General features: G+C 57.8%; 1 protein-coding gene across 1 annotated transcript; it reads right to left on the bottom strand.

Moving 5' to 3' along the window:
* LOC105484014 (glutamate metabotropic receptor 6) lies at positions 1-13416 on the bottom strand. Its single transcript, XM_011745153.2, has 10 exons — positions 12898-13416; positions 10254-10470; positions 9812-9947; positions 8995-9149; positions 7575-7715; positions 7272-7472; positions 5197-5342; positions 4488-5111; positions 1291-1602; positions 1-242 (listed from the first exon to the last, which is right to left on the bottom strand). The coding sequence occupies exons 1-10, from the start codon at positions 13399-13401 to the stop codon at positions 45-47; spliced, it is 2634 nt and encodes an 877-aa protein (XP_011743455.2). The 5' UTR covers positions 13402-13416; the 3' UTR covers positions 1-44.
* Positions 13417-14482: the final 1066 nt, after the last annotated feature.

Here is a 14482-nt window from a genome sequence, read left to right as displayed (position 1 = left end):
GAAGAAAGGAGAGGCAGCGAGCAGTCCCGTTCCCGCCTGCCCTGCTACTTGTGGTCCTCTGCATCCTCGCCCTTGGGTGGGGCTGCCACTGTGGAGGTGGCCTTGAGGCTCCGCTTTCGCTTCTGCACATTCTGCTCCGGGTGGAACAGGATGACATAGGTTTTGGGTACGTAGAGCATGCCGAGGGACACCGACGCACTCAGGCTCAAGGACACGGTTAGTGTGGTTGTCTGAATGTAGATCTAGGCCATGGAAGAGGGGGCGAGATGGGACTCAGCCCTGCTCTCCCTGCCCCGCCCCACACAGTCCTCACTACACAGACTGGAGCTGAGTCTGTTTCAGTCGGGGAACTGGGAATGAGCACTTCGACCAGGACAACAGTATAAGCAGAGGCCCCGGCGCCTGAGGCGCTGGCAACCTCCGTGCAGCTCTGGTGTGGGCAGGAGGGAGGGGTGAGGAGGAGTTATTAACACCTGGGGAAGTGGGAGACAGAGCATGTCAGTGAATGGGCATGTTTCAAATTCATACAAATGAATAAATGGGCAGAGAGTGAATTGAGAAGCAGATGGGCAAATAAATGAATGACAGGTGCATAAAATGTTCTGCTGTGTATGTGAATAAATGATGCAGCAATGGGCTGATACATTAATGGGTTGGCAGTTATAAGGCATATGAAAGCCGGGTGCAGTGGCTCACACGTAATCCCAGCACTTTGGGAGGCCAAGGCAGATGGGTCACCTGAGGTCAGGAGTTTGAGACCAACCTGACCAACATGGTGAAACGCTGTCTCTATTAAAAATACAAAAATTGCCCAGGTGAGGTGGCGGGCGCCTGTAGTCCCAGCTACTCGGGAGGCTGAGGCAGGAGAATCACTTGGCCCAGGAGGCGGAGCTTGCAGTGAGCTGAGATCACACCACTGCACTCCAGTCTGGGTAACAGAGTGAGACTCTGTCTCAAAAAAAAAAAAAAAAAAAAGCATATGAAGAACTTGAATTAAAAAAAAAAAATACAAGCTAACTCGGTGACAAAGTGAGGCAACATCTCTCAAAGAAATGAAAATGATAAAAAAAAAAAAAAAAAAAAAAAGAAAGAAGAAGAGTGGAAGTTAAGAAGAGGGCTTAGAAGCCTCGATAAGTGAATGAATGAACAAAGTAAGAAGGGAATGAGTGAATGAACAAGCAGCCGGATACGGGATAAACAAAAGCGCGAAGAAGCATTTAAGCTCGTGAATGAATCAGCCGGCAGGACAGGCAGGAAACAGGCAGTGCGACCTCCTGGGAACCTCATTACCTTTTCAGCTGACTGGGCAGTGCCAAAGAAGATAGGCACGAATGCCAGCCAGATGATGCAGGTGGTGTACATGGTGAAGCCGATGGGCTTGGCCTCGTTGAAGGTCTCGGGCACGCCGCGGGCCTTGATGGCGTACACTGTGCACGTGACCATGAGCAGGAGGCTGTAGCCCAGGCAGCCGATGAGAGACAGATCCGACATGTCACACTTGAGCACCCCTCTGGCCTGCTCCGGGTCCACCGTGCGCTGCTCCTCATAGTCAATCACGCTGTGTGGGGGCCGGGCCCCCAGCCATGCTATCACCCCCACCACCTGCAGGAGCCAACACTGCATCAGACACAGCACCTTCCAGGGACAAATCCATTGCAGCCCTGATGGAGGCCCCTGCAGGTCGGGATGCCCCTGAGGCTCTGCCTATGGAGTGGGGTGTCCCCCTCTTCGTGGTGCCTCTCAGGAGCACTCAGTGGCGAAGAGGGGATGGCAGCCCAGGAAGGGACAGCCCAAGAGGGGCCCATCCACCCAGCCAAAGGCCCGTGACCTGGCAGCCGTGGAGAAGGGCTGTGCTGGCCGCATATGTTGGCAACATCAGCGCAGTGTGCATAAGAGGCAGATTGGTGTCCTCTTCCTGCATTCTAGCCATTACCAATGCCATTTACTGCGCCCCTTCAAGGTAGACGGCTGAGGCCGGAAGCCCTGGAACTGAGGCCGGACTTGCACCGCCCCTCTAGCCTCCTCACATGTAGTGAGCTTCAAAATAAGGGCACGTCACAGGCAAGAGAAACAAAGGAGCACTCGGTGGGGAGGAGCAGCAATGGGAGCTGATGCTGAGGAGGACTGGAGTCTGTGCAGGCCCTCACAGGGAGGAGGTGGAGTTACCATTCCCTCACAAGACAGGAAACACAACCTTGAGCCAAGGAAAGCTGGGAACAGGAACGAAGCCACCTGCATAAAGGCAGGACCCTGGAAGGGCTGCCCTGCACGTTTGTGCAGGTTGTTCACTGCACAAGAGCGCCTGATTGGGGGCGGGGATCTGGAATCCAGCCTGCACGCCAGTGCTGTGCTGAGCACCTGGAGCGGGGCCATGTGAGCCTGCTGGAAGGGATGCTTTGCAGTCATCTGCCCACCCAGAAGAAGCAGCTTTTTGTGCTTCTCCCAAAGGCAGCAGACCTCTGAACAAAGGACCTTCCAAAACAAGTTTGGAAGTTCCTACTAGAACAAGGCTCCAGGTAGGAAAAAAAAAAAAAAGTTGCTTATGAGAAACAAAAACACAAGTCCAGGGACGCACAGTGGTAACAAGCAAAATGGCCCACAGATGCCACAGCCCGTGGAGCTGAGCGCGAGCCAGCACGCCTCACTTGGAACGAACTCCTGCAAAATAACAGCAAATGAGCAAAGGACAGGAACAGGCTGAGCCCAGGAGAGGAAAGCCCCATGCCCGGTGCACTCGTACTAAGTGCAGGCAAATTAAAACCACAATGAGATGTCACTTCACATCTCGTCATGATGTGGTAGTCATGGCAAAAACACCCAGTGCAGTTGCAGGCTTGTGTTTTTTAAAAAATCAGTTGTATCTGGAAAGTGGGGCAGGCAATGACTGAGGCTGGGGAGGAGAGCTGGGGGTCCCCAGTGGAGTCTGAGCATCTCCACCTGGGGGTGGGGGAGCACGGAGCACCTCAGGCCGGGACGTAGAGGGCACCTGCTCAGGATGTGCAGCACACGGAGACCCTGGGCCTGACCAGGGGACACTCAGGCCCTGTTATCTGGAAGAAGATGGGAGTACCTCCTAGTCACGGAGAACTGCATGACCTGAGGCATGTGGTGTGTGTGGAACCAACAGAGAAGGGGCTCACTGGGAGTGCACAGTGCTGTGTCCAAATGGGTGAGCAGGTGTTCGCACTGAGGCCGCCCTCCACCTGGCCCTGAAACCCAGCTGGCCCTGCAGTGTCACACCAGGTCACCCTCCCCAAGCCATCTGTCTCCCGTGCCCTTCGCACAGAAAACATCCAGGGCGTCCCAGACTCCAAGAGTTGTCTCCAAGGCTGTAATAACTTTACCGTCTTAGGAGAATCCCCCAAAGGAGCTGCATGTTTTAATGCACAACACCGCACGAAACACTGGCCACTGGGTGGGATTCGATCTCCACTCCACAGTAAAATGTTGGACCCTCTGCCTCTTATCCACATTGCCCTGGTGAACAGGACAGCAGACACTCCCTTGTGCAAACAGGAAAACCAGTCAGATAGCTCTTCGTCCTATTTCCATATGTGAGCCAAACTGTGGAAGAGCATGTTTGGTTTATGAAAATAACTTCACTGTTGTACACAAAGGTCTTTGGAGGCCCACACTCCCCACCTTACTGCCCTGTTCTCCTTCAGGCACCCAGCAGGGGAGCTGGCGGCCCTAACTTAGCTGCTGTCACAGGACAGGAGGAGCTCCATTTCCTGTGGCCTTGAAAAAAAAAAAAAAAAAAAAATGGCTGGTCACGGTGGCTCACGCCTGTAATCCCAGCACTTTGGGAGGCTGAGGCGGGTGGGTCACGAGGTCAGGAGATCGAGACCATCCTGGCTAACACGGTGAAACCCCGTCTCTACTAAAAAATACAAAAAAATTAGCCGGGCGCGGTGGCGGCGCCTGTAGTCCCAGCTACTCGGGAGGCTGAGGCAGGAGAATGGTGTAAACCCGGGAGGCGGAGCTTGTAGTGAGCAGAGATCGAGCCACTGCACTCCAGCCTGGGCAACAGAGTGAGATGCTGTCTCAAAAAAAAAAAAAAGAAAGAAAGAAAAAAAGCCCCACAGGAACTAAAACAGAAAAGAGTGACTCTAAAAACAGCATTTCTCTTTTTGTTTTGAGACAGGGTCTCACTCTGACACCCAAGCTGGACTGCAGTGGTGCAATCTCAGCTCACAGCAACCTTCAACTCTCCGGCTAAAGCGATCCTCCTATCTCAGCCTCCCAAGTAGTTAGGACTACAGGCATGCACCACCATGCCTGGCTAATTTTCATATTTTTTTGCAGAGACAGGATCATGCCATGTTGCCCAGGCTGGTCTCAAACTCCTGGACTCAGGTGATCCACCCACCTCCGCCTCCCAAGGTGCGGGGATTACAGGCGTGAGCCACTGTTCCTGGACTTTTCTGCTTTGTTAATTTGTGGACAGTCCCCCCCATGCCCTGGCCCTTGGGAGCCTCCGGACCCACCTGCAGGGAGGTGAGGCTGAAGGTGATGGCCAGCTGCGAGGTGGGGCTGATGAAGGGAGGGGGTGTGACCGAGCGCTTGCCCTGCTCAAAGATGCGGTAGATACGGTTGGTCTTGGTGAGCAGGGCAGAGTAGCTGAGGGTCGTGCCTAGGCCCAGGAAGAGCCTGCGGGTGGCACAGACCACGGCCCCAGGCTCAGCCACCATGAGGAAGGTGATGGCGTAGATGAGGAAGATGCCGGTGAGGAGGACGTAGCTGAGCTCTCGGCCCGAGGCCCGGACAATGGGCGTGTTGTTGTGTCGCATGAAGGTGGCCACCACTGTGGTAGTGGCCATGATGCCCAGCACGGCCAGGAGGAGCGGCAGGGCTGCCCAGGGGGAGGACCAGCTCAGGCGCACCACAGGCGTGGGGCGGCAGCCGGTGTGGTTGGGCGTGGGCCTCATGTCCCCAGGACAGGCCTCGCACGTGAACTCGTCCACCTGGAAGCGGTACCCGTCACAGGCCTCGCAGTGCCAACAGCAGGGGACGCCCTTCACCATCTTCTTCCGCTCCCCCGGCCCACAGGGGAGGCTGCACAGAGACGAGGGCACCTCGCGGGGGTCGCCAGACCACTGCAGGGCCTCCACCTGGGACGCACAAAACACAGGCTGGGGGCCTCTGCCTCCGGGATCCTGGGCCCATGCCCGCCCGGGGCTTGGTCTGCACACTCACATCCAGTCTGAGGGTCTCTGCCCACTGGCCCACCGCCTGGTACCCGCCACTGCTGGCACTGCCGTTGGTGGCCTGGTACTGGAAGATGTCGTACCGCCCGGGCGCATCTCCGTTTTCGTTGAACATCACGGGGGTTCCTGCGCTGCCTGGGGAGAGAGCCCGTCATCCTTGCTGGTCCTCCAGCCCAACAGAGCTGTCTCCCGGGGAGGCCCCAGGGACCAGCAGGAGAAAGGAGGCGCTTAACAAGCATCACTGCTCATGAGGGACGTGCAAATCCAAGCCGCAGGGAAATCCCCCTTCACCCATTGGGATGGCTTCTATCCAAGAACCAGAAAATAACAAGTGTGTTGAGAGTGCGGAGAAGTCGGAACCCTTGTGCACGGTGGATGGGAAAAGGCTGCAGCCGCTGCAGAAAACGGTGTGGAGGCTCCTCAAAAAATTAAACACACGACCCAGCAATTCCACTCCTGGGTAGGTACCCAAAAGACTAGAAAGCAGGGCGGCAAAGAAATACTTGTACAGCCGTGTTCACAGCAGCATTATTCGCATAGCCACAAGATGAGAGCAACCCGAGGGTCCACTGACAGAGAATGGACGAGCATGATGGGGCCATTCCTACGATGGGATGCGATTCAGCCTTCAAGATGAAGGCAGTTCTGACCCATGCTATAAAATAGATGGACCTTGAGGACATGATGCTCAGTGAAACAAGCCAGTCACACATGGGCAAACACTGTCTGATTCCACCGCAGGAGGTACCAAGGACAGACAATTCATAGAGAGGAGCAGTGGAACGGTGGTTGCAGGTGCTGGCGGGAGGAGGGCATGGGGAAGTGTTTAATGTGCACAGAGTTATGGTTTCATAGATGAAGAGTTCTGGGGATAGATGGTGGTGATGGTTGCATAACATTGTGAATTTATTTTTATTTATTTATTTATTTTTTTGAGACAGTCTCATTCTGTTGCCCAGGCTGGAGTGCAGTGGCACAATCCCAGCTCACTGCAACCTCTGCCTCCTGGGTTCAAGCGATTCTCCTGTCTCAGCCTCCCCGAGTAGCGTGGATTACAGGCACTCGCCACCATGCCTAGCTAATTTTTGTATTTTTAATAGAGACGGGGTTTCACCACGTTGGCCAGGCTGGTCTCGAACTCCTGACCTCGAGTGATCCACCTGCCTTGGCCTCCCAAAGTGCTGGGATTACAGGCGTGAGCCACTGCGCCCAGCCTGAATGTATTTAATATCACTGAACTCTACACTTAAACATGGTTAAGGTGGTACATTTTATATTATGTGCATTTTATCACAATTAAAAATGAAAAAGATTTCACGGTCCAGGCTAGGGGATGAGTTCCAACATGGAGAGAGGTCTGAGTGACAGTATGAAATTGGAATGACTTGAACAATGAGCTCTATTTTTCTTACGAGCTTGCTCCACTCGCCTGCAGAGCTGCGCTGGGGTCATGTTAAGTTGACTTGATTAGCAGAGAGCATGGGGGAGAGAAGGTGGTGAGTGAGTGCTTAGTGAAGAGTGGAGTTTAGAACTGTGTAAAGGATAGTGATTGAACAGAAAGTCATCTCTCCACAAATCGTGGACACAGCTTGAGTCCACTGGGGTCTTCTCAAAAGACACAATTTTGAGCCCTGACCACACACCAAGCCTGGGGCCAAGGCACAGGTCAGACCCACGCTTGTGCCTAGTGCATGACTGAGTGGGTGGCATGTCCCTGCGTAAATGCCCCATGTGCGCCCCCAGGGTCGACACCCTCAAGCTCTGCGCAGTGGAGCGGAGTGTGGTGTGACCCACTGAGGGTTCCTGGCAGAAGGGATCAGAGAAGCTCCCCAGCATCTCAACGGTGCAAACCAGCGCAGGGAACATTGAAGCCTGGGGAGGGAGCAGGTGTTAAAACGTGGGGACCGGAATTTGTCTCACGTCTTTGGCACTCGGCCCCAGGTGCCCCCATTAGACCACTCAGCCTCTCCCAGCCCTTCTACCCTGAGGTCATCCCAGGCCTCACAGACAAATCCAGCCCCCAAGCTGCCCTTCACTGCTGCAGGGGTGCAGGCACCCACTCACCATTGAAGCGGACAGCTCGAATATACTGCAGGAGCGTCCGCCCATCGGTGGGTTCCATCGCCGGGCACAGGCCTGTGTGCCCAGGGCAGAGCGCCTGGTGCATGCTGTGGAGGGCATGGGCAATGGCGTACACTGCATCAATCACGAACTGCACCTTGCCCTCCTGCTCGTAGGTGGAGTCCCGGCCGATGCGTTCCTCGCCTGTCCTAGGGATGCCCAGAGAAAGTGTGCCGGGCCGCCATGCACCCAACCTGGCCTCCCACCTTCCCCCTCCCCAGCCTCCCCACCCTGGGCAGCTCTCACCTGTGCATTTGCGGGTGGAATCATCTGCCTGGGTACCTGAGCGGGTCAGTTTGCAGTTAAAATTCTCTTCCCAGAACTCGGCAAACCAGATGTTCCTGCGGTTGTTCTCCAGGGATCGAGTCATGAAGTACTGGTCGAATCCTACAGAGACGGAAGGAGGGGGAGGGTGGCGCTGACCTGAGCCAGCTGTGTTTCTCCTGTGTCTCTCTGCCACTTGCTCACTTTTCAGCTAGGAGTGGCCAGGTGACCAAGTTCTGATTGGTGGACTCAGAGCCAACTGGAGGTTCCAGGGCAGCCTTTACATGCTGATGCAAACTCAGAGCCTCACCATTTGAAAGACTTTCATCCCTGCTCCTTCTTTTGGTGGAATAAAAGAATGGACAGAGCCCAGGGCTTTGAGAGAATCATTCACTCACTGCCCCACACCTAAAGTCGCCACCTCTCAGACCCTGTGTCTTGTGAGGAGATGCCTTCATCGCTAAAACCACTCTCAGTCCAGGCTGCCACCTGCGCCCAAATGCATCGTAGCTGAAATAAAAGGTGTGCCGGTGTATATCCCCCCTAAGACTGGGAGGCCCCAGCAGCCAGGGCTCAGCCTTTCCAGGGTCTGTGTTTCAAAAAATAGCCCTGAAGTAGGACATCAAGGCGTCCTCAGTCCGGCCTTGGGGAAAATGAGCAATCCTATTGTAAAGGGAACCATCTGTTCCTGCTGGATTCATCCAGATCCACAGGTGGGACTGGGGGTGCAAGGGCCTCATCACTTTGATCAACAGGATGGTATATCCCATATCCTTGGTTTCTCTCCCTCCCACCCTCACCCTCAGATTAGAGTGTCTTTGGCAGCACTAGAAACACAGGCACTAAATTAGAAAACAAAACTGGCCCGGCGCGGTGGCTCACGCCTATAATCCCAGCACTTTGGGAGGCCGAGACGGGCAGATCATGAGGTCAGGAGATCGAGACCATCCTGGCTAACACGGTGAAACCCCGTCTCTACTAAAAATATAAAAAACTAGCCAGGCGAGGTGGTGGGCGCCTGTAGTCCCAGCTACTAGGAGGCTGGGGCAGGAGAATGGCGTAAACTCAGGAGGTGGAGCTTGCAGTGAGCTGAGATCCGGCCACTGCACTCCAGCCCGGGTGACAGAGCGAGACTGCGTCTCATTAAAAAAACAAAAACAAACAAACAAAAAACCAACAGTTTCTCCCCATCCGGTGAGTGGAGTGTCCTTTTCCTCGCTCGCCATCCCAGTCAGGCACTGCTCGGAGGGACGCGTCCACAGATTATCAGAATCATAGGATCCGGGGAGCTGAGAAGGGATCTGGATTATGGCACCAATTACACAGACGCAGAAAATGATCGTCCCCAAGAAGGGGTGCTGGGGAGACGCTGGGGTGGGGGCCGCAGCGCCCCTGGACTCACCGTCGATGGAGGCCCTTTTGGGCAGGATGGTGATGGCCCCGACGGCCACGTCCTCCAGGCTCAAGATGGGCGAGGTCTTGGCCCCCCAGCTGTCGGAACCGACCCACAGGAAGTGGCCGGTCAGGTTGGCCTGGCGAGCGGCCTCCAGGACCCGCCTGGGAGGAGCAGGGCTGGGGTGAGGGAGGGCCCGGGAGCCTCCTCCAGCTTGGCCCATATTCCTTCCCACTCTGTCCATCTCCCCTGCTCTGCAATCACTCACCAGATCCTTGTTGCTCAGGAAAAACGGGGCTTGGGGCATTTGGGGCACTTTCCCTGGGCTCTCCTCTGACCCTAGGCCTGCCCACCTGCTCTGCCCACTGTAACCCACTGTACAGGGGGCTCAGAGGGGCTCCTTGGGGAAAAATCCAGTTCGAAGCCACCCCCTCCCCACATGCCTCCACCAGCGTCACGCCCAGCCTCCTAGGCTGGAGATGAACTCGGGCTGGGGCCTGCAGCCTCTGTGTGGACCCTGGGCTCCTTCCCTGACAGCTCCTTTTCTGCACTGGGGTCTGCCCACAGGTCCCTCCCCACACCCCGGGAGCTGTAAACACAGACACATGTTCTGTGCGCTATTCAGTCTGGGCTTGTGGCATCTCCCCGGACCAGGCTGCTTTGCCGCTGGGGGCACCAGAATCAGAGGCGGCAGCAGGGAAGGTGGGGGGTGTGGGGTGCAGGGGAAAGGGAGGCTGGGAGGGTGTGTAAGGTGGTGATGTGCAAGAGGAGGGGTGGGACCCTCAGGGAGAGCCCCAGGAGCCCAGTGATTGTGCCACTGTCCCACCTGATGTCATCCTCATTGGCAAAGATGATGATGCCCCGGGCATTGGGTGTCTCCATGAGCCTCCTGATCACCTTGTTGAACTCTCCCGGCTTCGGTTCCCTGGGAATCTTGATAGACTGGGCAATACAGACCCCCCCTGGGTGTTGGGGGTGCCAAAGTCAGCTTCTGTCACACCCACCCACACACCCACCTGGCCCCTGCTACATAGGACTGTGTAGCCTGACTGAAGGATCTGCAGGGGTGAGATCTGGCCTGCACCCTCCGCCAAGCCTGAGGCAGGGCTGAGTCGTCCAAAAGAAAGAGGCCTGCCCACATGGAGCACCAGCCAGGCAACCTCGACCCACCACGGACCCGGGCCCCCCATCTTTCTGCTTCTGCCCCACCCGAGGGCCCCAGGCCCACACTATGGAGACTCCTTGGTGCCTCGGAGCCCCCAGCTCACCAGCCTCTCGGGAGATCTGAACGAAGGCCTCAACCCCGCTCTCGCCATAGTTGCCCTCAGAGGCCAGCGTGGACACATAGTTCCATCCCAGCGCCCTCACGATGTCCACCATGGCCTGGGCCTGGTAGGAGTCGGGCGGCACCACCCGAGAGAAGAAATCATAGCGCGTGGAGTCGCTGAGCTCCGGGGCTGTGGAGGCGTAGCTGATCTGCGGTATCTGGAGGGCGGGAAGGACAGCCGGGCTGTGGACGGAGGTCAGTAACTCGAGAGAGGGAGGGCAAGGGGGGCTCAGGAACGGGACAGCCGGGCTGGGGACGGAGGTCAGTAACGAGAGGGAGGGAGGGCAAGGGGGGCTCAGGAACGGGACAGCCGGGCTGTGGACGGAGGTCAGTAACTTGAGAGAGGGAGGGCAAGGGGGGCTCAGGAACGGACGGGGCACAGAAGGTGTGGGGCTGGGACCTGGGACACAGATGGGGCACAGAAGGCTTGGGGTGGGGACCTGGGGCCAGCTGGAGCAGCCACCTGGAATGGCTAGAAGCTGTGGGTGAGGTCTGCGTTTTGTGAGTGGGCCTGAGAACTCTGTGAATGTTGTGCATGTGGGAGGTATGCCGGACTAGGGGAGAGGGCAGGACCGCCACGTATACTGGCACAAGCTGTGTCCTGAACAAGAGCCCCCCAGCAGAGGGCCTGCAGCCCATCCAGCTGCATCTGCCTGTCCCAGTCGGCCCCAGGGGAAAGCACCGTTTCTTGATTCACACCAAGGGATGGTCTGCAGGGGTGGACAGCCCTAGCAGGGATTAGGGAAGACAGGGAAGCACCAGGGGGTGTTTGATTTAAAGCAGTGTCTGGCCTAGAATGGCGTTTGTTGGAAACTGGGTTTCTCTGCATGCCTTACAGTGATTAACAGCAGAGATCAGAGGCTGAACTGACCGGGGAGTGTGGAGGCGGAGGCACAGGGCTGAGAAGGCCGCCAAGAGGGGGCTCCAGGGCTCCAGGGTAAAGAGAGGCTACAGCAGGAGCTGGTGTGAAGGCCAGAGAGGAGAATTTCTGGAAGGAGAGAGGGGGACTGCTCCAGGGTTGTTTGAAGCAGGATAGAAAGTATACAGACAGCATGAAAAGGAAGCCGGGAGTGGCAGGGAGAGAGAAAGAGGGAAGGTGCGGGTGGAGAGAAACAAGAAGGAGAAAGAGAGAGAGAGAGAGAACTGAGGAGTACAGGAAACAAGAAAGGCCCAGTGGCCACAGCTCTGTGAATAATGCTGTGGTCCTCAAGCCCTCCCGGACACTTGAGTTTGGGAACAACCTTCCCATGCCCCCTGGACCTCCTGAGGGAAGTTAATTTAAAATGCCTGCCAGCTCCGTGATGTGGCTGGGAAATGAATGTATTTCCTTTAGACCCGGAATTGCAGCATCTTGCCTGTGGCTGTGTGTTGCACAGTTTTTATTAATGTTTGCATTTCTAGGCGGGCAGCACAACCTCAGTCTGGGCTGAGCCAGCAGCAGCGGGCCCTGGGTTCACAGAGTCCTGCCCGCCTGAATACCCAGCTGGGCCCCTGAAGACCTTGGGGTCTGGGATCTCTGCATTCGACCTAGAGGACAGAGACAGAAACTAGAACTCTAGGCAGGGCCGGGGCCACACACAGGCGGGTGAAAAACCCCGGGGCGGCCACACAGCCGGTCTGGTGCCAGCGTGGAGGTGACATATCAACACTGCCAATCCGAGGAAACGGGGATGGGCGCTTCCATGTGCGCAGACGATGCGGAGCGGGGCGGCCCCGCACGCCTGGAGCAAACACAGACGCTGCTCCGGGGAGAGAGAAGCTCTGGGGAAAGAGAAGTTCCTCCCCTGGGCAGATGGAAGCTAGGCCTTCCTCCTTCACAGAGAGCCGGAGGCATACAGGCCCCTCCCGCCACAGAACCCCAGAAAAACTGTCCCACAAAACCCCCAAACCTGTATGCCAAAGCCCCCTAATCCCGACTCTGCTGGCCCCTAGGACTGCAAGGAACACGCTGCCCTCACAGGACAGTTCCCTACCTTTGAGGACAGTGCAGGGCCAGCCCGGGCACCTACACAGGGCGGGGTGCAGGAGACCAGCGGTCACAAGGGAACGCCCCACCCTGCTCTCAGACGCCCCTTGAGGGAGGGTTCAAGGCAGACGTTTTGAAAATAAACTTAAATGATGAAAAAAGAGAAGGTCCAGACCTTTCGGGCCTATCCACCCCCAACAGCAGCCCCGGGACACGTCCCAGTTGCTCTGGAAGAAGGGCCCAGGCTCCAAATAAAGCTCCGCAGGGCGAGGGGGCAGGAGCACCTTGTGTGGGTGGAGGGGGTGTGCCCAGAACAAGGGCAGGCTGGCAAATGGGGACTGAAGTCAGGCCGCCCTCCGCAGCCAACCGGCCAGAGGCGTAGGTGGCACCTGCCCGGGAAGGGGCGCCCTTGCGGGGCCGGGTAGACAAGGGCGGCTGGAGTGGTCGGGTGGATCCTACTCAGGCCTGCGTCGGGCCCCCAGGACTGCTTTGACGCTGTGTGAACTCAAGTGATTAAAACGGAGACTCTTCCAGAAGAAGGAAAGGAATGAGACTTGGGCCACCCCAGGGCGAGGACGGGAGAGACGCTGCACACCCAGCCCGGCCCCGCGGCCCTCACCGCAAACAGGCGCAGCACGTTGGCGACCATGATGGAGACGGAGCTGGCCGAGGCGCCCACGACGGCCACGACGCGCTCGGGGGGCGCGGTGCGCAGCGGAGGGACGCCTCCCGGGCAGCGCAAGCCCACCTCGTCGCCGTCGCCGCGGCCGCGGATCAGCGCCTGCACGAAGCTCAGCGCCTGCTCCAGCGCGTAGGTGTCCCGCGAGCAGGTGTCCAGCAGCCGCGCGCCCAGGCGCACGCCGGGCAGCAGCTCGGGGTCGGCGTTCACGCGGTCCAGCGCGTACAGCATGGCCTCCAGCCGGTGCACGCCCTGCTCCTTCTTCAGCGGCCCGCACGCCCGGCCCGCCGCGCCCCGCGCGTGCACCGGGAACAGGCCGCCCAGCGTCAGGCCGCCCGCCAGCCGCACAGAGCCCGCGGCGCGCGCCAGGCCCGCCTGCGCCAACCACGCCAGCGGCAGCAGCGCCACGAGCAGCGGCTCCCGGGCTCTCCCGGGCCGCGCCATCGCCTGGTCTAGCGGGCTGCGGGGAGACGAGGGGCGGGAACGCTCTGAGGGCTGGGGAGGGAGAGCGCGGGCCCGGGGCGCGGGGAGGGACACGGGGTCCTGGGGAGAAGGCGCTCGGGGCGCGCCTTCCACTTTGGCTCTGGGGAGGTAGCTCAGCCGGCCTGCCCAGGCCTCCGGCTCTCTCTTAAAGGCGCTGAACCGCATCGCCCGGGGTCCCGCCCGACCACTGCCTCCACCCCTCCAACCCTGCCACTTCCCGACAGCCTGGTCCTTCTTCTTCGGGGTCCATTGCCCGCGCACACCCAGGCTCCCTCCCCAGCCAGTCACCTGCGCCAGCCGCTGTGGGTTCAGGACAAGTCTGTGACAGATGCCGCCGAGGCCCCGAGCGAGAGAGGATTTAAGGATTCTAGGGAGGGATGAGGGGCCGCTCCGAGGGTGGAGACCCCTCCTGAGTTTGGGGGGGTGGCGGTGCTGGCTCTCCCCGCATCTCCTTCCCCTCCCTCTCCTAATCTCTGGGTCTGTTTCCTGTTTTCCTGTCTTTGGTTTGCGTCTGACTCGGACTCAGGCTGTCTCTCTGGGGCTGTGTCTGATGCATAGTCTCTGTCCATCTCTCTCTCTCAGTCTTCTTCTGCCTCTAGGTCTCTGTTCCTCAGTCTCTCCCTGGCTTTCTGCCTCTGTCCTCTTCTTGGAAATCTTGTCTGTCTCCGTGCCTTCCTGTCTCTCCCTGCCGTTATCTCTCTCTGTCCCTGACCCCTTTTCTGTCTCTCTCTCTCTGTCCTGGCCACCAGTGCTCTTGACTGCAGTTGCCTAAGGTATTCCCCAGCTTTCTCCTTGCAAAACCCTGCAGAGGGCAGGGGCTACCTGAGCTGGGAGGGCCTGAGCAAGAGGAGGAAGAGCAAGGGGCAAGAAGGGACCAGGAGGGAGAAGCCTTTAGTATTAGCGAACTTACAACACTCTCCAGTTGAGAAACAGCCCTCAAGGAGTGAGTTGACTTGCCCAAGGGCATGCAGCTGGCATCAGGATTCACACCCAGAATGGCATGAAACCACCAGGCCACACGGCCTTGGATAGAAGGAGGGGA

Source organism: Macaca nemestrina, chromosome 6, assembly GCF_043159975.1.
Source record: "Macaca nemestrina isolate mMacNem1 chromosome 6, mMacNem.hap1, whole genome shotgun sequence".
Classification (NCBI taxonomy): domain Eukaryota; kingdom Metazoa; phylum Chordata; class Mammalia; order Primates; family Cercopithecidae; genus Macaca; species Macaca nemestrina.
Note: the sequence above shows the minus strand (reverse complement) of the source record. Positions and strands in the feature narration are given on the sequence as shown.